Source organism: Mytilus galloprovincialis, chromosome 9 (genome assembly GCF_965363235.1).
Source record: "Mytilus galloprovincialis chromosome 9, xbMytGall1.hap1.1, whole genome shotgun sequence".
NCBI classification, from domain to species: Eukaryota; Metazoa; Mollusca; class Bivalvia; order Mytilida; family Mytilidae; genus Mytilus; species Mytilus galloprovincialis.
Genome location: NC_134846.1, coordinates 53,888,533 through 53,914,936, shown reverse-complemented (window position 1 = coordinate 53,914,936; position 26,404 = coordinate 53,888,533). Strand labels below are relative to the sequence as shown.

The 26,404-nt window shown below is 32.9% G+C and overlaps 1 protein-coding gene across 2 annotated transcripts in view; it reads left to right on the top strand.

Moving 5' to 3' along the window:
• The first annotated feature begins 225 nt into the window (after positions 1–225).
• LOC143045297 (uncharacterized) overlaps positions 226–26,404 on the top strand; it is a 32,750-nt gene continuing 6,571 nt past the window's right edge. The window contains exons 1-6 of one of the 2 annotated variants that reach the window (XM_076217724.1): positions 226–384; positions 13,751–13,941; positions 17,633–17,784; positions 18,434–19,425; positions 22,013–22,864; positions 23,304–23,313. In XM_076217724.1, coding sequence (XP_076073839.1) covers positions 13,843–13,941; positions 17,633–17,784; positions 18,434–19,425; positions 22,013–22,864; positions 23,304–23,313 — 2,105 coding nt within the window. In that variant the 5' untranslated portion in view covers positions 226–384; positions 13,751–13,842. The remainder of the gene's footprint in view (positions 385–13,750; positions 13,942–17,632; positions 17,785–18,433; positions 19,426–22,012; positions 22,865–23,303; positions 23,314–26,404) is intronic. The other variant, XM_076217723.1, reaches the window with a different exon arrangement.

The window sequence follows — 26,404 nt, the reverse complement described above, 5'->3', positions numbered from 1 at the left end:
ATTTATTCTGATATGAAGAATTTTTTTCTAATCAACCAAAGCACTTGAAAACACATTATTTTTTTTATCTTGTTTTCCTACGAAAACGTGTTTACATTTCACTTGAATCGATAGCTGGTTTCAAATTCCAAAACATCAATCTGAATTTTGATTGGTTAACTTTCTCTTAAGTATTAAATCAGACAAATTTTCAGCAAATATTATCATATACTCCCTAACGGGCTGTCGTGTAAACACTATTAGATCACCTCATCAGAAATACACGTGCATTCAATATTCTCTACTCTGCATGTTGCCAGATATCATATATCTACATATATTATAGATTCAGTGGAAGTTCTTTCGTGACGTTGTAGAGGTCGGAATTTTACCTTGAAGGCAGTGGTAAGTGCCCTTTTTAGTTTCTCTCCTTGTTCTTCTTATATAAAATGCAACTTTTATACACGCTTTTGATAAATCAACAAAATAAACTTGGTAACATTTGAAGTGTTATTGCACGTGAATTAAATCTGTGTTCATGCACTTTTCACCTCTATACCACCTGATGAATAAATTGTTACATAATTGTAGATTGCATCTGATTTATTTCTAATTTGAATAAATATATTAAACAGTTGACATCAATAGTAATCTTAGCAGAGATTAGTCTCTATATACTATTTCGATGGGGTCGTTTTTTGGATGATACTTTCTGAAGACAAATTACCAAAAACCAAGATTGCAACTTTGTCTGGCACAATTGACCTTCTTACACTCTTTTTGGTGTGGGTACACCCACAGTGTTGTGTGTGTGTCATTTCTGAAACTTTAATTTTTAAGCTGTGGTATGTAAAAACAAATCGAGCACAGATAAATTTGAGACGGTTTCACTGTGTTCGACTCTTTCACATATCGAGTTGGCTTTCTTCCGATCTAAGCTATTTTGGGGGGAATGGAACGTCTTTCCTTGTCGTATACATGTACATTGTTATTAGCTAAAACAAAATTATAAAGATGTCAATGACTTCCATTTGACAGCGTGAGCACATGGTCTTCACTTGATGTGTCACACCTTTGGTAGTCACTTAAAGAACACTGATATCCTGTATGTCAACAGTGAATACATGTATGAGATATTGTTTTAATATCATATCTGTGACTAATTTGACATACGTGAGACACTATTGTTTTTATTTATTTGCTTATTCAGTTGTTTTTATTTCTTAATTTTCTTTCAGTTCCTTTATTCCGCATTTTCTAGTTTTTCTAAGTTATATCATATTCATAATACATGTAAGAAGTCTACTAATGGGGTTAAATTAACGGGCGATATCTTTTTGCGCCAAAAAGTAACTCATTTGCGCCACAACTTAATTGCGCCAATACTTATTTTGCGCCACCTAATTTTCAAAACTATAGGTATCATTTGCGCCAATGAAATACTCCCCTTATTGCGCCAATTTTATTTATTTTTATATAACAACTAAATGATTGACTAGGTACCATCAGCAAAAAATTCCTCTAACATTGTAGACAGAAAATAGTCTCGCATCCTGATGAAATTATCCCGCTTTGTGGATCGTTACACAATACAAAGACATCATCTTTGTTTGTAACAACACCAATATCTTCCAATATTCTGAAATTCTGCTTGATTCCTAGGTTAAGCCAGACGCAGTTTTCTTCTCTCTCTCTATACATAGACTGAGGCACACATTTTAAATCTTTTTTGTATAAATTTTCTTCTTCAATTTTGAAGATCTCTGAATTTATTATTTTTGAAGGTCGCTCTGAAAACATATTGGTTGCTTTGTTTATGCTCGCAGATCTCAAAACCTGACGTTCTAATTTCTGGAGACTGATAATGAAATAATTATATTTCTTTTTACAAATGAAAATGTGGTATTGCATACTGCCAAAATCTGCAGTGAAAAAAACGAAAACATATTTTATACTCGTGATAGTTGATTTGTATTTGTATTATAATTTTAAGAAAAAATATTTTATAGTCTCTTAAAACTCTTTATAGAGTGGCTCTTGTTGTTATCTTGTGTTTAAAAAAGCTGTATATTTTATATTTATCAAGTGGTGAGACTTTCATAAAGTATGTGTCTTGTCTTGTCTTGTATTGATATAGGTAAAACATGTACAGGTATGATATAGGTAAAAAAAATTAACAGGTAAATGTGGCGCAATTTCATTTCATTTATTGGCGCAATTAATACCATCAAAATAAAAGAGAGTGGCGCAATTAATACCTTTTCAAAACCGCAATTGGCGCAAATTGATTCTGCCCAAATTAACATTATTTAATGAACAATAAATTAGTTGGAGGTGTTTTATTGATATCTGTAGTACCTCTAGTTTTATAATTATGATAATTACACCAATAAAACCTTATGATATTCGACCGTTACGCCTGGAACCAATTATGTCCGTGGATCTGTGAAGTACATTAGCACCTGATAGTGATTACAGATAATAATCATTGGAGATAAGATAAATACTTATGCTACAGGCACACTATTGGTATTATTGGATTGCTCCCAGATTGGAGGCGGTTACGTTTTGCTTTCCCTTGAAGATTTTGGTTTTTGCGGAAGGCTTTGATAAATAAAATACCACATGCTGTCATTTCGTGTGTACTCTAAGATTTATCATTAATGACGTTTAACGAGCTTAAAACAGCAACGAAAAAAATGAAAATGAGATTAATCGTTTCATTTTGTGAATTATAAGATTATAATTAAAGTTCACTGAAACTTGTTTTCAATCCTAAATATAATATAACATTTCATGTATTAATATAGCATACTGGGCAATTTTGGGGGATGATACTGTTTTATTGAGGAATTTCTTTTGTTGGAGTTTTATTGCCGTTTTTTTTAGGGTAGATGTACAGTGAGAAAACCTATGTTAGTCTATGTTAAAACAGTCAAATCAAATCAAATTTCAATAAAGCAATAGGGTATGAGACCAGGTTTATCTACATGGTAAGTGTCTCTTGCTATACCTGTCTCTCCTGTCTTACGATTCTAAGCCAAATCCAATGATAATGATCGAATTAAGCCAGATACATGTACATGAAAACAATCGAATAATCGTCAAAATGTTAGACATTTGTATCTCATGGAACGTTTGATTTAGACATAGTTCAGATGTCACCAATCGTTTAAGTTACAAAGGCACTGTAACGATCGACCGAATTCTGAAAGCTTTTAGTCGTTTTACATCAACAGTGTAAACAAAATGTTATCTAAATGTTAAATGTTAAAAATGATGCATTTATTTTGAAATGTTTATTAAAATTCTTTTTGACAAAATGTGTTTTACTGAAAATCAAACTGAATCGTAATCTCTTTTCCTTGTTATAGTTGCCAATTTTGTGTCGTGTTACATGCATATGTTCCCTTGCCAAGATTCCGTGCAGTACAAGTCCCGTCATGCATAAATCAATGTTTGCGACCTTCAACGATTTCTATTTGCTTTTGTTAGAATGAAATGGGCAAAAAGACAGATTTTAACTAATTATTTTGTTTCAAAGCAGTATTTTTATGCCTTCTTCGCCTTCTGATAAATATCAGGGATAACAGATGCAAAATGTAAAATTCTCCAAGATCTTTGATAAACCACGCAATATCTGAAAAAAATAGCCCATAATGTCGATTTTTCTCTCTAATATATCTGATATTTGAAGATGATAAACAAAACAAGGTTAATGTATTTGTTTTATATGAAATAACAGCAGAAAAAAACCGAACTGTTTATTACAGATAATGAAAATTTTATCGTTGTTATAAGTTTTTATACATGATAAGTTCTGATGATACTACATGATTGTACTTTATAGTTGGCAATTTTAAAGTTTGTTTGCTATCTATCAAAAGTTACATTTTCACTCTACGATTACTAATTTCAATTTCACAGTGTAGATACTATTCTGTACGCTATCCGGAAGTCGCGATTTTCGAAGCGAGAACTTTTTTGATCACATTTTAAATTTGATGGGTATACTGAATTACACGGTAAGTTGATCATCTGTACATTGCTTAATGATTAATTCAGCCGACATCGATATTCTCAAATGGTTTAGAATTAAATTCCGCACATTCAATATTCGTGTCTTTGCCTTAATCAAGAGATTTTCAAGTGCATCACTAAGAAAAATCAGTCGGCGAACCTAAAAACCAGACTTAATTAACTCAATAAAGTATATTTCAAGTGGTGGTAAAAGTTTCAACCAGATCTTTGAAGCCAGAAATAAGAAAATGACACTTGTTTGAATTTCTCACTGTACGATCAGTCTCGCTTGTTTATTTTAAAACTTTATGATCAGTCTTTATGTCACTGTATTCTAGTGGTGATTTCAAAGTTATTTACGATACATTAGAAGGTGGCATTTTTCTAAAATAACACAAATATATTTCAATACATTCACATCCTGAAAACTTATGAAACAAGTTTTAGCTTGATAGGGTGTACTCGACTTACCACATAAAGTATAAGGATATGTTTAAATGTTGCTAAAATAAGAGGAAGGTTTGATGTATACTAGTATATAAGTTTCAGAAATGTCCTCCGTTATACTTAAAATTGTACAAACACACAGATTTAGTTGTTACATAAAAATGCATGTATTTACACACATTCGAGGCCGTACCGTAGCCTATAATTGATCACAGTTCCTTCACTTTGTTTAAGATGTAGAGCTATATAAAAAAGATGTGGTATGATTGCCAATGAGACAACTATCCACAAAAGACCAAAATGACACAGACATTAACAACTATAGGTCACCGTACGGCCTTCAACAATGAACAAAGCCCATACCGCATAGTGAGCTATAAAAGGCCCCGATAAGAAATTCGGATTCCTTATCATAAATGATAATGACTGTATTTTGTACCGTCTATTTCGAATTTTAGTAAAAATCTTTTATGGGGTTAATTTATATAAGATACGGACTTGAACATTACATTATATGGGGGCACCCATCAGGTATTTCCAACACCTCCTAAACCAATCATTAAAGTTTTCTGAAATTGCTCCATTTTTACTCGATTAATGCATTATGGACCTTCTATTTCTGTAAACTTACCAAAATTATATCACATGAATTATCCCCCTACGCAAAGCTGTCTTTATCCTTTTTTTGTTATTTTAAAAGACAAGCTTGATTTATGTTATCATCAATTGGTCAACGGCGGACGGTGTAAATAATCTTTAAAAATGTAATAGCTAAACAGATAACTGTAACGATACACTATTACAAAGTCCACAAGAGAATCATGTATTACTTTTTAGGCATTTGATTTTTAAATAAGACTGATGGAAACAAAAATACAATTATTTTGCCGTCTAAAAAATTCATCAGAAATATATTTGTATTGTCTGATGAAAGTAATTACATGTTATAGTTCCCTGGATAGTTCATAATATCACATATACACGTATATATATACCTTCAAATTGCTGTTGTTTTTTCTTCAAAATCACGACTGGTCATACAGTCAAAAAATCTGAAATCGCTTCTAGAATACAGTCAGTTCTAGACTGATCGTACAGTATTTTATTTTGGGATCTTCAAGAAAAACATATTTTTTATGGGAAATACGAATATTCTACTTAAATACGAAAAGAATATTGAAACACTATATATTTAACTGTCAACTGATGCAAATATTTGCAATAAAAGATTATTTGCTTTGTACTACGAGAGCAAAATTGTCCATCGATTTCACTTTTTTCTACCAAGTTGATGTGATGCACACGTATATTTTATATTCTAATGCATGTTTTTGTTACAGTTACTCATATTTATGATGCTATATATACCTTGAAGATGTTCAAAGCTCTTTGTAGATATAGGAGTAAACAAATGATGAGAAAAGTTACCGTAGGCAAAACCGTCCTGTTAGCCAGTTGGAAATCATCGCTTCGAAAATCGCGACTTCCGGATAGCGTACAGAATAGTATCTACACTGTGAATTTGATATATACTTATTACTTTAAATGCATTTTTAATTCTCATAAATCCATATGTAGTGGGAGATCACGGATTTTAAAAAGGAGATACAAACTAGGCAACATTTGGAATAGGACAGGTTAAAATTCTATGCATTAAACCTCCATGATTAAACAAATTTGTAGCTCCTTTCTTAGTTCTCCATTAGGGGTAAACTGGACCCCTGTTATGTTCACTTATCGCGAAGCTTAAGAAGGATGGTGGACTAGTTTACATAAGGGGCTGCCTCTGGCTCTTTCCCTAAAGTCCCCTCTGAGTGCTGATAAGATTATATCTTGAAATAAATCTGTAACAGATTGTTTTTTAATAAATGCTTTGCTATTATCGCACTAATGTATGGACAGTTTATTTCTTTTTATCCCACTGAGCCGTTACAGATAATGGTCAATATTATAAATTCGTGGTGCTGATAACAAGATGTTTAGTATTGATATATATTAATACACAGCTTGACCTTTCGGCAACTGTTAACTCTTTTGCAGTTCCATCACTTTTTTGGATCAGAAGCGTATTCACAAACGATTATCACAAACGTTCAAATTTGATCATAATTTTTATATACAATGACAGTTACTTTTTATTTCAATTATGACCTTACTCGACGGCTCATCACCGTTTTATCCTATCAAGATCATCTTTATACTTTAGACAAAGCAATCCGATTAAGATTATCTTTATATAAATCAGTGATTCCACATCTAGAATAATTGACTGCAAGACGACGAAAGTGTAGAAGAGGTTCAATTGAACTACTTGGATCAAAATCAAAACTTGCAATTTTTCGTTGGGAATGAAACAGAAAAAGAAAGGGATCACTTGCGTCCAATGTTTCTGGGAAATAATCACAAACCAAAGTACATCGAATCGACAGTATAGCCCTAGACTTTGATAAGCATTGTGATTGTACTCATATTTTGATTCTCCAGGGCCAATATAGAAATAGAATGAAATTCAAAACAGTGTGGCTGTGGCCATTGATTGACACATTAAATTCATCCATTGACTGGGACAATTTAGGTGAACGTTTGTATGTAACGACCACTTCTCACTATGTACTTTTTAAAGACACTTAAACTATGGGGTCACCAAAGGTTCTCAACACCTTAATAAAGTAATTCGAAAAATTAATCAGAAATAACACGATGTTTTGATTTATATCAATTATATAAATCAAAACATAAAGGTTATTCCTGATTAATTTTTATACGACCGCAAAATTTGAAAAAATTTTCGTCGTATATTGCTATCACGTTGGCGTCTGCGTCGTCGTCGTCGTCCGTCGTCCGAATACTTTTAGTTTTCGCACTCTAACTTTAGTAAAAGTGAACGGAAATCTATGAAATTTTAACACAAGGTTTATGACCACAAAAGGAAGGTTGGTATTGATTTTGGGAGTTTTGGTCCCAACATTTTAGGAATTAGGGGCCAAAAAGGGCCCAAATAAGCATTTTCTTGGTTTTCGCACTATAACTTTAGTTTTAGTTAATAGAAATCTATGAAATTTTGACACAACGTTTATGACCACAAAAGAAAGGTTGGGATTGATTTTGGGAGTTTCGGTTCCAACAGTTTAGGAATTAGGGGCCAAAAAAGGGCCCAAATAAGCATTATTCTTGGTTTTCGCACAATAACTTTAGTTTAAGTAAATAGAAATCAATGAAATTTAAACACAATGTTTATGACCACAAAAGGAAGGTTGGTATTGATTTTGGGAGTTGAGGTCCCAACAGTTAAGGAATTAGGGGCCAAAAAGGGACCCAAATAAGCATTTTTCTTGGTTTTCGCACCATAACTTTAGTATAAGTAAATAGAAATGTATGAAATTTAAACACAAGGTTTATGACCATAAAAGGAAGGTTGGTATTGATTTTGGGAGTTTTGGTCCCAACAGTTTAGGAAAAAATGGGCCCAAAGGGTCCAAAATTAAACTTTGTTTGATTTCATCAAAAATTGAATAATTGGGGTTCTTTGATATGCCGAATCTAACTGTGTATGTAGATTCTTAATTTTTGGTCCCGTTTTCAAATTGGTCTACATTAAGGTCCAAAGGGTCCAAAATTAAACTTAGTTTGATTTTAACAAACGTTGAATCCTTGGGGTTCTTTGATATGCTGAATCTAAAAATGTACTTAGATTTTTGATTATTGGCCCAGTTTTCAAGTTGGTCCAAATCGGGGTCCAAAATTAAACTTTGTTTGATTTCATCAAAAATTGAATAATTGGGGTTCTTTGATATGCCAAATAAACCTGTGTATGTAGATTCTTAACTGTTGGTCCCGTTTTAAAATTGGTCTACATTAAAGTCCAAAGGGTCCAAAATTAAACTAAGTTTGATTTTAACAAAAATTGAATTCTTGGGCCTCTTTGATATGCTGAATCTAAACATGTACTTAGATTTTTGATTATGGGCCCAGTTTTCAAGTTGGTCCAAATCAGGATCCAAAATTATTATATTAAGTATTGTGCAATAGCAAGAAATTTTCAATTGCACAGTATTCAGCAATAGCAAGAAATCTTCAATTGCACAGTATTGTGCAATAGCAAGAAATTTTCAATTGCACAGTATTGTGCAATAGCAAATATTTTCAATTGCACAGTATTGCACAATAGCAAGAAATATCTAATTGCACAATAGTGTGCAATAGCAAGAAATTCCAATTGGATTTCAATTGGAGTTATCTTTCTTTGTCCAGAATAGTAGTTGAATCAACTTAAATCATTGTTTTATACAATATACAATGTATATTCACTTCTACTAACAATTGATAGATTAAAACAATCTTTACCATTCAGTAATAACAAGCACTTTTTTTACATTTTAATATTTTATGATGTATTTAAATGAGTAGTTATTGTTGCAAACTTCATTAGAAATTTGAATTGAGATCAGTTTTGAAATAAGGGAAAGGGGGATGTGAAAAAAAAAAATTGGGGGGTCAATTTTTTTCATTTCAGATTTCATAAATAAAAAGAAAATTTCTTGAAACATTTTTTTGAGAGGATTAATATTCAACAGCATAGTGAATTGCTCAAAGGCAAAATTTCTTGTTTAAGTTCATTAGACCACATTCATTCTGTGTCAGAAACCTATGCTGTGTCAACTATTTAATCACAATCCAAATTTAGAGCTGAATCCAGCTTGAATGTTGTGTCCATACTTGCCCCAACCGTTCAGGGTTCAACCTCTGCGGTCGTATAATGCTGCGCCCTGCGAAGCAACTGGTTCGAATTATTTTATAATTAAAGGCGTTAAGAAACCTTTGGTGACCCCACAGTTTAAATGTCTATCGTAGGTACGTCGTGAACAGTGGTCGTTACAGACAAACGTTCACGTAAATTGTCCCAGTCAATGGATGAATTTAATGTGTCAATCAATGGCCACAGCCACACTGTTTTGAATTTCATTCTAGTTAATTAATGTACACAAAAGTGCCCCTATGTTATGCATGGTTTTACTTTAAGTTATGAGCCACCAGAGTAATAGTATAATTTATTTTCTTTAGGTGTAACCTTGTTGTTACGTAAGTGCTACGTCAATTTAAGATCATATTGTCTCGTTTTATCCTTCAATCAGTAATAATAGAGTACACTTATCAAAATGTTAAAGAGTTTGGCATCTTACATGCAATAAAATATGTCTACTGTAACATCTAGATTCTAATTAAAGGTTAAAAAAAGTCGAATTGAAAGTCAACGATGTGCATGCGATAGACGAAGAGATGATATGGACCGTTTTAACCACATTTTTCAAACTATCTTTCTGTTTCATTCTAACTGTTATGAAAAAAAAATGTTTGTGTCCTCTTTCATGCGTCACTTTACGTCACAAACCTTGCTGTGTGATTGTTTAGTCTACATTGACTAGAGGTATAAGAAAGGTTGATATATCACAGAACATTGTTTAACCCGCCGCATGTTTGAGCCTGGTCTCTTACGTTTGTTACTCTTATATGATTTTTTTTAATTTTGGTTCATTTATACATAATGTTTCGGGTGTTAAGTGTGACGTTCATAATCGCTGAACTTGACTAATGCACATTTTTGTTTATGGGACAAAGCTGATGCCCGCCTCTGAGTGTGGAATATGTCGTAATGTTGAAAGCACATTGGTGGCCTTGTCGGCATTCTGCTTTTTGGTAGGATTGTTGTCTCGTTGACACATTCCCCGTGTCCAGTCTCAATTTTATGTCATACAGCTTTTAAATGATATTTGCATACATTATATGTAAAAGAAGATCGTCGGTTCCTTAAACGAAATTGTAAAATAATACCGTGACCAAAGAAGTTGATGAAGACGTTTTAGAGGGGTAAAAAGTAGAATCACAAAAATACCGAACTCCAAGGAAAATTCATAATTGAAAGTCCCTTACCAAATGGCAATTTCAAAAGCTCAAACTCATCAAACGAATGGATAACAACTGTCATATTCCTGACTTGGTACAGGCATTTTATTATGTAAACATATTGAAAAAAGTGATTTAGACTCATTTGGCCAAATATGCAAATGTGTATTGCCACAATACGCGTGGCATTATATTTGGATGTCCTCATACCTTTTGTCCCATTAATTTGTAATTCTACCAATATACCAGTATTCAAGATGAATGACACTGTAATAAATGTTTATAGTCGCGTCGCAAACTTAAGTTTCTAACCTTGAACAAAATAAACACAACTGATATTTTCTGCAGACATCAAGATGGTTTAACAATTATATATAAACATATCTGATAATCTGCCAGTCATCGAAGTTGGCAAGACTTAAAAGCAAAGAGATATATGTGTTTGTAATATACTTGAAGACAATTGGCCTTTGTACATCTAGAAACATGATCTAGAAATATTGTTTGTTAACTGGCATTAGTTTCATCTGTATGATCTTCACCAAAGAGGTATTTTAACACTAATTTGACTATGTAACTTTGCTTCATTTGCTACTATTGTGTGCTCGTTATATCGCAGCGAAGACTTTCAAATGGTCATTAATAGACTGACTCAAAACTCGGTTGGTCGATCATGTATATAATCTATTTAGTAAATTCAGTTCTTAAAAGGGCATCAAAGCTACGTTTTACCATGGAAGTAATATTGAATATAATTACTTCCATGGTTTTACCATAGCGGATATGTTTAAACATTTTTGTGCTTATTTTTGGCATCTTTGAATGTTCCATTGAAATCGTCTCATGGTCTCATCTGCATGGTCTACCTCAAAGTTGCAAATACATAACATTAACGATACTCGGCACCAGATATTAAGGTATGTGCGGTGATGCTTTGGACCTATGAATATTCGAAAATCCTAAACTTAATACAAAATATTGTTGAAGAACTCATTTAAACGAAAAAGACCAAAAGTATTGCCAAAGCTGTATAAGGGATCAAAAATATGCACGAGCGAACATATTTCTTAACTGAAAAGGAAATTGTTTACATACTTCTGAATACATTGCACGATCAATGTTTTGGAGAGGGAATTCCTTAATATATTTTGATAGGGCCAAATTCCCCTGAATTTACTTATCGAGGAGCCCATTTTCGAAAGGGCTTTTAATCTTTACCTCCCAATATCACAGCACCTTACGTAGTTCTTTCAATATGACACTTTATTTCAAAACAACATGCTGCTCAAGTAATAAATGATCATAAATGCTTAAAGATAGCAAAAACCGAAATTTTGACAAATCTTATCAAATATTAGTATTTAATTACAAAAAAAGTGTAAAAACCGTCACAAAAAGTATAGTTGATGTAGAGCTATTATATATTGTCTTTTTTATATATAAATTATGTCTTTTTGAGTTGTGACGTCCTTCGTTGCAAAATTTTGCAATATGATATTGCATCAAAATATCATCAACAGCAACATGCAGTGCTGAATTGCTCTAGTTAATTTGTTGAGAAAAAGTTTTAAGGTCATGTTTTGTTAACTCTTTTATATTCAAATTCAAGTAGATTTTTTTTATAACAAATACAGGAAGAATTGGTTCTGTGTCTTTTAGGTGTAACACCACTAATTCAGGCCCGGCCAGAAAGCACATACCAGAAAGTAGTACATATTTAACACAAAATAGTTCCTACGCATGGACATAACTTTCAATATATATAGAATATTTTATTAATTTTGGTATCAAATGAAAGCTGCATGACTGGTGATCATTGCAGAACAATTTTTGACTAATAAATTTGAATAATAAAAAAATGGCATGAAATTTAAAAAGGAGAGTACATTTTGCCTTTTTGTCAGATCGGAAGTACCTGTTTTGGTACATCCGAAGTTCGGGGAACCAGTTCTTTCTTATATGCAATGTAAGGTATGTTGATTTTTTCAGTACAGGACACCAGAAGGTGTTGCTTTGACATGCAATGATTGTCACTTTATTTGAACTTAAGATAAAAGAGCTGTGACCACTCGAAATTGAGGAATTTAACATAGAAAGCAATGGGGCCATTAATTAGTGGTGTACTTCCTTTATTATACATTTTTCTATGAAATTCCATCGACTTTATATTGTCTCATGTTCTTCATAACCAGGTGTGAAAACGATATAATTGCAATATTTGTGAATAGATGTTTCTAATAAGAAATCATTTGAGAGTGAGAACTTTGCTCTTGTTTGTTATCTGATATAACACAGGGATTGTAATGCATTAACCACTGAGCTGATTGTATTTATCTATGATCTAATGTGACGTAAAGATCAGAACCTTTTTGCCCTCTCTAATATCTATTACGTAAGCAATAATTAACCCCTGTTATGTTCAATTACAAAAGCCGTCATTGTACATGTATAATTTTCATTTGCAGTATATTCTTGATTTTATTCCAAACATCGTTTTTTATTTTAATTAGATTTTAAATTCACTGCTTACTGTAAAATAGTTCATAAAGAATGTCTCATGACATTACTGCTTCGTCTAAATTTGTTTATTATAGGCAGCTCATTCCAGATATGTGTAGCAATAAAGCGAAACAGTTTCAAACAATACCTGCATGTATGACTCCTGGAATTATCAAATAAATGTTTTCTTTGGTCTAAATTATATGTCTGAATTTTGATTTCAATTACATTATGGAAATTACTTGGACTTTTTATGATTTCTTTAATGCTGCTATTTAAGACAATGATAATAATGTCTTTACTCCTGTTACATGTATAAACTGAGGAACTCATTTTGATATTTCAAGTAGAAGAATCTGTATTTACTCACAAACATGTATTGCTTATCGACAAAGATTAAAGAAAACCATACGGCGGCCAATCGTTGAAAACTGCAGTGACACTATCAAGTTAAAATACGAAATATATATTATTTGTTGTTTTCATTCTCTGCGAACTATAAGCGTAATTTGGTGTTATTTCACAATTTTGTTATAAAAAGTATTGTCTATTATTATAACGTTAAAAAGTATAATACTAAGAAATCAAATATTTGTCCGTTTTGCATTAGTTTTCTGACACACTCTTTTGTTATCTCCACTTAAATATCTTAGTCACCTTACTCCTTATAACACCTTCATGCACCCAAAGACAAATTGCTTTTATTTGCTACTTTTCGCCTTTCATTTGATTTAGATAACTGCTTGTCATAATCAATTCTCTGTACTAAAATCTGACTAAGATTAACAGACGTATTTCTTCCGCAGTTAGGTAGCAATTTCTGTCGCCTTGAAAACATCAGGCGCAATCACTAGGAATATAATGTAAACATAACTGTTAGCACGTATCTGAATTTGTTTTACAGGGCTACCAATAGCTGCCGCTACCAGGATACAGCAGATGAAATGGATGTGTAAATAAACATTTAAAAACACTTACTGATTCCTGGGGATAAACATGGGCAGTGGAAACCAGTTTAACGTCACACTTACAGGTGGTAGCCCATGGGGATTTCGGTTGTTTGGTGGTGAAAGTTTCCCGCTCCAAGTAGCTAAGGTAAGCATATAGAAAAATATGTTATTGTGTTTGATGTAGGTGAAATTTTTTCATGTATAATGTATTTTATCAATAACTATTGTGCAGTGGTACATGTAGCAATTGATACGATTGGTGAATGCAGTGGATAGTTCTGCAAACCAATTAGTAAAAGAGACCCAAAAAAAACTGTCAGTTGTAATGCCAAAGAATATCACGCTCTTGTTCTGTATGATTTACCCTTTTGAGCAAAAACGCCATCCGTTCTACCCCGTTGATGTAAAAGCAAAATTCTCTATTCATCCGATAGCTCTTTTCCTAGAAGTTGGCAGTGTGTTACCGATGATGACCTTATGGTAGAAGTACTGTACATATATATTATCAAATAAACATTGATATTACTCAATCATCGTTCTTATTTATAGCTGTACAAGGAAGAATGCTCATCGGTCTCTATGTCTAGACTTGGTCCTTTTTTACTTGCAGTCATTGCACATTTTTTTCTTACACTAGGAGTTCACTATTGATAATTGAATTGAATTGTAATTGTAAATCTTCAATTTGTATAAAAGTTTAAGTTGAAACACCCTCTTACAAGGTTGACGTCAAGCGGCTTTCTGTTTGGACCTTTTTGAACTTGATGCTACAAAACTTTGACTGTTTTTAGCTTCTAACAAATATTTTTGAAGTTTTATAAATGTACAACAAATGTTAAGGGTATGACGTACTTATTTACAGGTTTATTTTATTAAAAAGCCCACGAAAAGCTAAGGCACACCCACGCTAAAGTGGGTACTGATGTCAGAGCTAAATTTTATATAGGAACTTTTAAATATTTTGCGATGAAATAATTCATTACTTTTTAATGAATATTATGTAACTGTCTTAAATAAAGATATAAAACAGCTGTACTCAGCATATCAAAATAAGCATGATATCTAGAAACATATGTAATACATCGATGTCACAGTCGGTGGTTTATTAAAAGAACTGCATCGTATATATGTTACCGAAAGAATGTTACAATTGTGTGTTTCCATGGCAACCGTAAATAAAAGCATGATATTATCATTGTCAGAGAAAACAATGATTTGCTAGGTATGCTGAAATTGACTTTGAGAACATCGTTTTCGAATGTCATGTTCTACAACCATTGAAATTGTTTTTGCTTTCATTATATGTTTATGTGTTGTTCATCAAAAATAATTATATTTTGATCATATAGTCTACTGTATCAGTCTTTCTTAGTTTTTGATTTCCCTATTGATCTCAACCTACATCCTCGACCAATTTTGATTTCTTTGATTATAAAAAAGATGATATCAACAATGCAAACTCTTTTAGCGAAATTAATTCCTTCTGATTTATACTATTTTGCGATAATTCTTGTTTATGCTTAGGCTTTAAAAAATCTACCATTTGGCTTTCGAACATTTAGGTTCCAAACGCATTTGAGGAAGTGTTTTCAAAAAAGAAATACTAAGCGTTACAAACAGTGTAGCTGACCGTATACGTTTTTATTTCTCATTGTTTTTTAGTTTTTGTTTTTTATTTAGATTAGACAGGTGGTTTCCTCGTTCGATTAGTTTTTCACTAGTCATCTTGTGGGCCCTTTATAGCTTGCTGCTCGGTGTGAGTCAAGGCTCTGTGCTGAAGACCGTACTTTGACTTATATATAATAGTTTTCCTTTTACAAAATGTGATCGACTTGGATGTAAAGTTGTCTCATTCGCAATTATACCATATCTTCTTCTATCTGTGGTTATGGTTGATAATGTTTAAGATAATCATTGCAACAGGGTGTGGTTAATATGTCTTGATCGTTAGCATTTCACCTAAAGTGTATTGTTAAAAGCTTATTACAGTCAATAGTATTGGAAAAACTCGTTTCGTGTCTGTTTGTAGACTTACAAATTCCAATTTCTTTTAACACTCAAAGATGTCTCAAGTCAGCGCGCTTCGGAGTTTGTAATATTATGAAGTGTTTATATTTCTTCATTGTTTAACATATATATATAGACGCGAATCATAGTTTACTTGTGTTGTTTGGTTTCCATCTAATGGAGGTTTATCTAACTTCTCCTTTGATTCATATTTGAAAGTAAACGAGCTGAAACTTAATTAAAATGTTACTTTAAGAATTGCAGCAGGTAAATAAGTTCAAAGATAAGAGAATATCTCTTATGAGGTTTGAAGTGATTTAAGTACGTATGCACATTCATGACTCTACAATCTATCGATATCTGTATCTTGGCATTGCAAAAGGTTACGTTCTTCTCGACTATCAATGACGTCCTTACACTAAATCCTTTGGATATTTAATGTGTACTGATTGATTTTGTTTTTTTTATTTGTTGTTTCGGCTTGATGTCTTTAACTTGCTGTTAGTATATTGTTACGGCCAGAAATTACCTTTAAATTGTAGCCAACAAAAGACACAAATCAATAAGAAAATTTAACAATATTTATTATACAAAAGTTTACAAGAAGTATTACACAAATATTACTGTCAACTTAACTGTCAAAATATGAGTCCAATCTTTTATCTTTATCTGTATCCGGATATCTTTCGGGATCAAATCTGAATATTACGGTCACAATCCAGTATGATGTTGTTTGTAGAATAAAAGTGTCAATCCAAAGGCTATGAATATTAATGTCTATCGATGTCTAAGTCCAAATCCAAGAGTGAGTGTTTAACTTTAGTGTCTGTATATATATAGTTGTCATGGAAGATTCTAGAACAGTCTATAATGGAACATCCTAGAAAGTTCCAACAGAAGTTTCTAGTAAAATGTAGAAGTTTATATAACGCATCTTTTATTATGATCATTCTGGAAAGTTCCAATCATTCTGTAATTGTTCCAGTGATTTCTAAACTGCACAGTTCTAAGATTATTCTGTAAACAACTATCAGGCCACACAACACAAATCAGGCCAACATAAATAAATACAATAATTACAATATCATAACAATATATAACTGCGAGTACTCTCAGATCTTTACTTAGTGTCCTTGTTTTGTGGTTGTATATATATACATACCCTGTGCTCTTGAGCATATTTCTATTTGTATACCAATCTGATAAGTTGAGCTACATTTCAAAAAAAAAATTTGTTTGCTCTATAATTGTTGTATCGCTGTACCACTGTCCCTGTTTTGTGTTGTTGCATCATTGTCCTTGGTTTAAGGGGGAACAATCTAACTAGTTTAACAACGCAACATTGTGTATGTACATGATCCAAATCTTGAATCTGTAATTCAGTAGTTGTCGTTTTTTTATTGTGTATCATATTTATTTTGTTCATTATTTTGTAAATAAATTAGGCCGTTGGTTTAGTTTGACATTTGTTATTTCTGAGCCTATTGTAGCTGGCTATATGCAGAATGGGGTTTGCTCATTGTTGAAGGCCGTAAGGTGATCTATAGTTGTTAATGTCTTGGACATTTAGGTCTCTTGTGGATAATTGTTTCATTGGAAGTTATACCACATCTTCTTATTTTTACACTGAACATATATAATACCAAATAGAATGGGTTCCAAGTACTAGTATGTTTTATAAAAGTATGATATACTGTTTGACTTTACTATAGAAACCAATTTGAACTACTTTCAAAAATTTTGTTACTGAAACTTCGAACCAATGTGAGAAATATGTTTATGTTAGTCATAGGCTGTTTTGTGTAATCGTTTTTTTTTATTCATGCCAGGTTAGAAAGAAGAGTAAAGCTGACTTGTCAGGTCTTCAAGAAGAAGACGTTATCTTAAGCATTAATGGAGTTTCTATGGCGGGAAAATCTCACCAAGATGCCATGTTCATTGTCGACAATGCCGGGGACTCGCTATCATTTGAAATGTCCAGGTATGAGAGTAAAGTAAACTTAAGTACAGTAATGCAGCTACGCAACTCAAATATAACTCGTATTGCATTTTTTCTATAATAACTATCTAAATATGCAGTTATGATATAGACAAATACTCAATTTACATTTGTTTTCAAATTGCATGTCCCTCAATGTAAACATAAACGGTTTTTGGATTCTCAGTATAGGATCTTTTGGTTTTATTGACTTCAAGCAATTAATGATTTTGCTACCCAAACTTGGCCACTAGATTCGTTTAAGTCTTTAAGTGTGCGTATACTAAAATTCAAACTCCATCAGGCAAACTGACACTCGATGTACTTGGGTGTTCAGTTCTTGACCTTTTGGTTTTTATTGTTCATATATTTATCTTTCAACACTTTTGTATGACTGACTAAACTATTTCACAACACGTGTACAAATGCATGGAAATCGAAAGCATATCACATCGACGGGGAATGGGATAGGGTTATAATTGCAGAAAAAAATAGTCTTGTTTTTATAAATTCTTTATACTAAAATTTTTATATACTATAGTAATCAGTAAAACCTATACTTCTCATTTCTTCAATATAGGAACTTTTAGAAAGAATATTAAATTATATTTATTAGCCATCTACTATGTTGAAAGTCTTTGTTTTCTTGAAGGAACGGACCAACAAATGTCAGTCAGCCTGCACCAGTTGTCAATGGCCATGACTCACTATTAACAAACGACAGAAATCCAACAAATCTGAGAGTTAGCCCAGTACCGTTCACTCCGAACAGATCACCTAGTCCTTACCAACAGGAAAATAACAGAGTTCTTACGCCAAATAAAAATTTGGCTGTGAGCCATATCGGCGCCAAAAGGTCTCCAAGTCCTAACTTTAGGGCTAGTCCAATCGGTAACAAAAGATCGCCAAGTCCTTATCAACCAAACGTCGTTGAATCAGCATATACCACCAGAGTAGGCGATACCACTAGACATGTTCAAACCAGACAATTTCAAGATAATTCGCCAGACGGACGACAAACAAGATCAGTTTTTCAGCAGAGACAAGTTATAACGCAGGCTCCACAATTCCATCCAAAACCAGTAACAACACCAACTACTCCAAATGTTTGGCAACCACCGCAAAGGTATTCAGATTCCAAAGAAAACATATCACCAGTCAGGGTACCAAACTTTAGTGTCAGAAACATAAAGGAAACAATGAGCTCAAAATCGCCTTCCAAGTCTGGTCCAGCTGTTCCTCCAAAACCATTACAAGAGAGAAAGAATTTTGATAAAAATGTACATGCATTTGATCTACATGACAGGCAGTATATTCCGGACCCATGCATGTTCAGTCATGACTACCATTTCCCAGAGGTTCAGTTAGTAGATGATGACGACGACGACATAATCGATACTCATCCACATGAAGATGAATTCCACCATCATCATCATCGCCATCATTTACCAGTATTTGCACCAAAGGTGGAAATTGGCTATGATGATTTTGTAAATGAACAGAATATGTATAACGATGATGAAAGGTATGATCGAAATAACCTACCACTTCTTGACCTACGAAGAGTAACCAGTCTACCCGATAGCGAGTTTACGGGACCAGGATCCCCGGATTCAGAATCAACTGGCGCCACAACAAGAAAAAGTAAGTTTACATACATTATTCTTGCCTAAAATCTTTTTAAAATCTGTGTTTAAGGATGTACACCTCTGAGGAGCCAAAAATTTCTAGAATTAAACTTTTGTTCTTATCCTGATGTTTGGGTTTATAAGACTGTAACAAAATAATTGGTGAAGAAAAAATCATATGGTGGTGTACTTCTTTTTTTGCTACGGCCCTTTGAAAATGCCCAATTTTGATGATTTTCCCATTTTTCATTGATTTTTATTACCTATTTTTGGGCTATTATCATGAAAAAAAATCACAGTTCTACAATTAAACTTTTTCTCATACTTTCTATAAAGATGAAGTGGACCAATCTGAATAAATTTTACTTACAAAAACTATAGGTAGGTGTTACTGTAAGAAAGTTTTATCATATTTTGACGCTTTTTTGTGTAAAATTTACCATGCTGTCAATTTTGTATTTTTGTGATTTTTCTCAGTTTTAAGAACAAAATGCATATTATTTCAACTTTTTTGATATAAATGAATGAAAAAAGACATATCTAAGAAATTTGAAAAAAACCAAAATGATATGGGATGTACATGATTGTTGTAAAATCATTTTTTGTATCCCTCACCCATCATCAAAATTTTGGCTAAAAATACTGAATTGATTGGTCGTAAAATTTGAAAACTGGATTACGCGAAAAACCATTCATTGTAAATACACAATTTTTTCACAGATTTATGTTTGCTTATAATATTTTTAAAATTCAGTGATATTTTCCACTTCTATCACATATTTTGGAAATAATTCAAGAACGAGATTTCAACGAGACTGAACGAGACTGAAAAGTCAGAAGAATACATCCTTAATGCATTTTCGTAGAAACTTTCTGCCAGTATGTTACATACATGGATTTGATCATTTAAATCAGGACTTTTGTCAAACCTGTCATTTTGCTAATAATCCCACACCAATGCACCTATTATATTAACATACAATCAATGGTATTTCTGAAAATATTTGTTGTTTTTTTATCTACCCAATGCTATCGCTGCATTGTGATATTCGGAGATCGTTTCAATATATGCGCCCCTTGTGTAATAGGGTGATAGCCTCCATGGTAACCTTAACAAATATATATATAAGTTTTACGATTATAAAATGTGAAACTGTGTTTTGACGATCAGCTGCTGTATACTTATTGATTTAGTAAGAGGGTAATGTATGTTTTAGGTACAAAAGGGGTTGATTTTTTACAAAATTTTAAAGTTTCAAACTACTTTTAGTATAACTGTGACATAGCAGGCCTCTTTCTTTTAAATAAAAAAAATTGATGAAAAACTTGATAGTTGAGCGCTCTCAACGATTATAATAAGTTCTGTTTTTTTAACGTTTTAATTCTCTAAGGAGTCCCACGCTTTATAAGCAGATACAATAAGTGCAACTGTACATGTGTAAGCAACGAACTGTTTTATGCATTTGCCTATAGTTCTCTATCAAAACAATTTAATTTTTGATGTAAAAGACCGTCTGATTGGCTGAAAGTATTTTGTCTCTCATCTCATAGACATAATTTTGACATGTGACCGTGACGTCATTGACGTTTTTTTTTCGTTATTTTCTCCTTTCAAAAAATGGAATTTAGAATTAGATTATAAGGAATGACTTTAATATTTTTCTGTCTATTCGAAATAACCTAAATAAATGGGGTGCAATCTTTTAGATAACTTGCTACAGGTTTTTCTGTGAGCACCACATTTTTTTGTGTTATTTTCTTCGTAGACAAAAAATGATGACAGTTTCTAAAATCTGTTCACAAATAAAATTATACTGACTGCTTGTTTGTTGGTTCCTTTTTTTTTTCTTTTCTTTTTTAAATAATATATCAAATTTCTAATCCTGTTAACTTAGAACTATAAGTTTCCTGATAAAAGTTTTTTGAACTTTTTAATACTATTTTCTACGATTAGTCTAAATGAAATAAAAATCTATAATGTCCGGTTTATAAAATAGCAACCAAGATTTACATGTATCTTGCCAAACAATAACGTGGAAATACCGAATTATATTGTCAGTAATGACTATTGATAAACGTTAAGAATAATTAAGTAAAACATATAACAATGGTTACAAGGACGAAAGCATCAGGGGCTCTTGAAAGGAGTTTAGGGGGAAATATGTTAATATTCTGATTTTGCTTTCATAGAACTTCTTGCATTTGGTGTAAAATGTAATATTCTAAAACACGATCCTTAGCGTTTCCATATTGCATATTTTTTTCTGTAATCTCAGATGTAATTAGTTACAGGGAAGATTCTTACGTTTCTTGTGTTTGTTATGAAGATCTGAGAAGAATGAACAATTAGCACCGTGTACATCATCATATTGACAAAACAATGCATGGGAGCTATGATTATGTATTATGCAGACACTTTATATTGCAGACTTTTATCATGAAAAAAATAATTGATAGCTTTTCTCATTGTAACAGTTGATTAAAGTAAACCATTTATATGAAAACGAAACAAATTAATATTTTGGTGCTATAGATTTTATTATTTGTCTCAATGTCCAATATCATTTATATGTCTGGTAGTAAAAAAACTGTCAACTTTTCAGAGAAAATGTACTCAGATTCAGCCTTCTTTGAGACTCCTGAAGCTAATTATCCAACTATCGAGGAACAGATGTCGCTATGTAAGAGAATTGCCCAATCATTAACGTCGGCTGCTAATCGGAAGGCACGTGGTGCCAAGATGTTTTTAAAACGCAGACGAAAATCAACGAAGTGGATACACGACGAAGGAACTTCATCTGCAGGGGACATAGCTGACCTTCACGACCTGGATAGCGAATTTTACCTACACGACGGGGGAGGAAAGCCGTTGTTTACCTTTCGTATACCTAATATTAAAAACAGGCTTGCTATTCCAGATCCAGACGCACACAAAATGAGTTTAAGTCAAAATGAATACGAAAGATTGAGATTGAATAAGAAGAGATGCGAGCATCGTGTTGTGTCTCCAAGCACATGCCATAGTCTTGTTGCGGACCTTCAATCTCCGAAAAATAGAGGAGCAAAACTATTTCAAAAACGTCAAGCAAGGTCAGAAAAATGGGTCATCGATGAAAGCAATGCTAGGCGACCTGATGTTGTTCAACATGCCGGTACCCGACTCGAATCTATGTTATCTCCAAAACCGTCGAAGTCCCCTTGGGAAGCAGCTATGGAAAATCCTCTTGGAAGTGTGGAAGGAGCATTTCATCATCTAGATCACCGTGAAAATTTAAAACAAATAAACAGAAATTTACAAAATGTGACGCCAATGTCTCCTCAGCCTGTATCTGTTCCGTATTACACTCCTGAAGTGAGAACAAAACTTGACAATCAAAATGACTTGGAGATACTACATGGCGAAGACTTCAACAGAAAGGCCAGGGGTTGGTGTCCAGCAGCTCGCGAAACAAAACGTAAGTTTGTTGTTATCTATAAATAATTTTAATATTGCTTTTCATTTTTTTTAAATTTAACAATGAGTGAGTATTTTTGTGTGTTAATTTCTGATTACTTAAATTATTACTTATCAACATGAAATTTTGCAGATGGTTTTATTTAATTATTTTATTAATAATACTAGTGCATGTTGGTTGCAAACATTACGTAACGTTTGTTGACATCCTGTATTGCAATTTTTTTAATGAACATTGAATGCAATGAAACTTCATTTTCTTTTTTTCTTTCTTTATTGATAATATCAATAGTAAAATTTAACATCAATATTTTTTAAAATGGAAAAATAAGTTTTGTGTTTTGCGTGGCTTTTATTTTGATAATATGGTTGGTTTGTTGAAACTGTTTGTTCACTTACTGCAACCAAGCTTAGAATGCGTTGTTTTCTTATGCTTTCAGCAATGATTCTGTAAGTATTAATTATGATCATCTGGTATTAATTAACTCAAAATAACTAATGCAATTAACCAATCAATATACCCTCCATCGACCAAAAAGCCAAAAGAAACATCAATTACATATACGATATTCATTACCTCTCCAAAGAAAACATATACCGAAAGTCACTTTGCATGAAAATTCTTGACATCTCCAACGAGCATATCTTTTGCAATTAATCTAGAAGTATTGTTAAAGATCAAAGCACTGTGAGTGCTATGTAGTAGCTAATCGAGTAGACCTTTCAGTTAATAAATGTGAATTGCCTACTTTTTCTAAAATCGTCAAATTGAGACATTCTGTAGGTGTCAAATCGCCAATACAATTGTCCTAGTTTAAAAAAATATGTGAATAGGGTGAATTAGATTTCTCATGTTGAAAACAAAATAAGATTGTAAGTTAAGTAAGTATGCTTTTTTATCCTTGGTTTATTTTTAGAAGATACTTGTAGATGTAAATATTTTACAATTCCGTACAAGCGAGACCAAAAGGCTTTTTCTAAACATAGGCTATTTTTAATCACATGCTCTTGGGGAATGGACCTCCTTCTTTCTTTACACCATTTTGTGTATTGAATTTTTTTTTTTATTCTTTAATATTTAAATATTACTTCAATCAGTAAGTTTATGTGATGTCAGTTAAGTTTAGGTTAAGGTTAGACAGCTTTAAGAACATTGTTTGAATAAAACACGAAAACGAATCGGTTACGACATTTTTTGTGTAAATTCCTTTATAACTTTGAACCATAGATTTAATATATGTATATATTTAAAAAGCCTGATTGAATCCACGCAAAATCCGAACGCATGCTAAAATCCTTGCCACTCTCCCTCGCCTAACCAACCGAAAACATGTGCATAAAGACGTATACATACTTCTTTGCAGATAATTAATGAAAGGAGACTTCAATCTGTTGTTGTTTATGCCCGCGTCACACTGTCCCGATTTTTACGCCGATGGCAGCACGATTATGGAAATTTTCAAAATCGGGACTGATCGTATCCAGATTGGTCTATTCGTAGCGCCATCTTTAACCACCGAAGAGCCATCGGCCACCTTTTTTAGCCTTCGGGGACAACTTCGGGAAGGGTTCTAAATTTTTTAACATGTTAAAAATCCCCTAAGGTGCGTCCGATGTTAAGGGTTCGTATTGAGTTCGTATCACCATCCTCACCATCGTAATGCCACCGGGAATGCATCTTTGAACATCGTATTGCATTCGTGTTTCCATCGTTTCCATCGGGCAGTTTTGACATTACGATGTCTACACGATGAATCAAGAAGCTACCCGAAGGTCTTACGATGGCAACACGACTTCGTGAAGACCTCGTAATCACGTCGTGATGCCATCGAATAAACGTACGAAGGTGACAAGATGGAACTACGACGGCAATAAATCCAGCTAAATGTAAGTTAATTTTCGCGCTTAAATACATTTAAATACATGCGAGATATGCACTGGTCAGTCATACGACAGTTAAGAAAGACGTTCACAAAACATGGAGCTCATATCATATGATTCTATGATTCTATGAGAACAAGAAAGGCGACAGTGTTGTTTCTATTAAATCAATGGAACAATTAAGAAGAGCAGGTATTACAGGCTAAGGATTTATTTTTACAAATAAAATATTATTTTTGTCAATTTTTCATATCAAATAACATAATGAAAATCATAAACGCGCCTCGTATACAAACACTGCAGGTACACGTATATAGGGAAACCAACTTTTTCTTCATTATTCTGATTTTTTATGTATCGTCTGAGTTGTTGTCACACGAATGTTTACTCCATAAACATTTTGTTTTCTATATGTCATATTTTGCCGCATTTGTTGCTTTCCTCACATCCTTCCTTTAGTCTATATTATTATGATATTCTCCTGGAAAGAGCTCTTATTGAATAAAAGGGATCAATGAACCCATTACCTTACCTTTAAGATAGATCAGTAAACATGGGCATAATTATGGGTGATTATTCAGACTAGTGCACACATTTTACAGTTCAAACAAGGCAATGCCGAGCGTGGCATCCCCTCGTATGTAACATGTTGGGGACAAATATGGACACTATTTGTATATGACACATGCAGAAAATGGTAAATTGAATACGCATATTTGATACATAAACTATTTTTTTTAGAAATCAACTAAATTATTCAGTAACTGGAAATACCCACGGTCTTCAGTCTTATGATTAAACCAAAAATTAAATGTACAATATAATTTATATTCAATATTAATCAAACAATTTAAAACGCGTGATGCCTTCGGCATATAATTTAAATGCATCGTAAGCTGTACACGACGTCTTTTAGACATCGTATGGCCATCGAGCCATAATCGAAATCCATCGTGTAGCCTTCGTGATCCATCTTGTAGGCTTCGGCTGAGATATGAAGCTTAAATACCGTCTTCGGTTAACCTTCGTATGTCCATCTTTTGCTATCGTATATACTTTCGACACCCTCGTATAGACTTCGTTATTCATCGTACTTGCTTCGGTCACTTTTTGGTATTTTAACGAGATCGGGACCAACTTTGTACGAACTTACAATTTTCGCATTCGGGTGTCCACCGTATATAAAAATCGGGACAGTGTGACGCGGGCATTAGGATTGCATTTGAGACGCCTAGTACCCGTTACCTTTGGTATACTAAATATATATGAAAATAAATAGTTAACCTATCATTTATAGGAAGAGACTTACAGCAATAACACATGTAGCAGGCGCACATTGGGATTCCCAAAAAACAAATAGGCGAACATTTACATATATGACTATTTTAATAATTCTGATACCTTTGATAACTATTTACACCACTGGGTCGATGCCACTGCTGGTGGACGTTTCGTCCCCGAGGGTATCACCAGTCCAGTAGTCAGCACTTCGGTGTTGACATGAATATCAATTATATGGTCATTTTAATAAATTTTCTGTTACTAAACTTTAAATTTTTTTAAAACTAAGGATTTTCTTATCCCAGGAATAGATTACCTTAGCCGTATTTGGCACAACTCTTTGGAATTTTGGGTCCTCAATGCTCTAAAACTCTTCAAG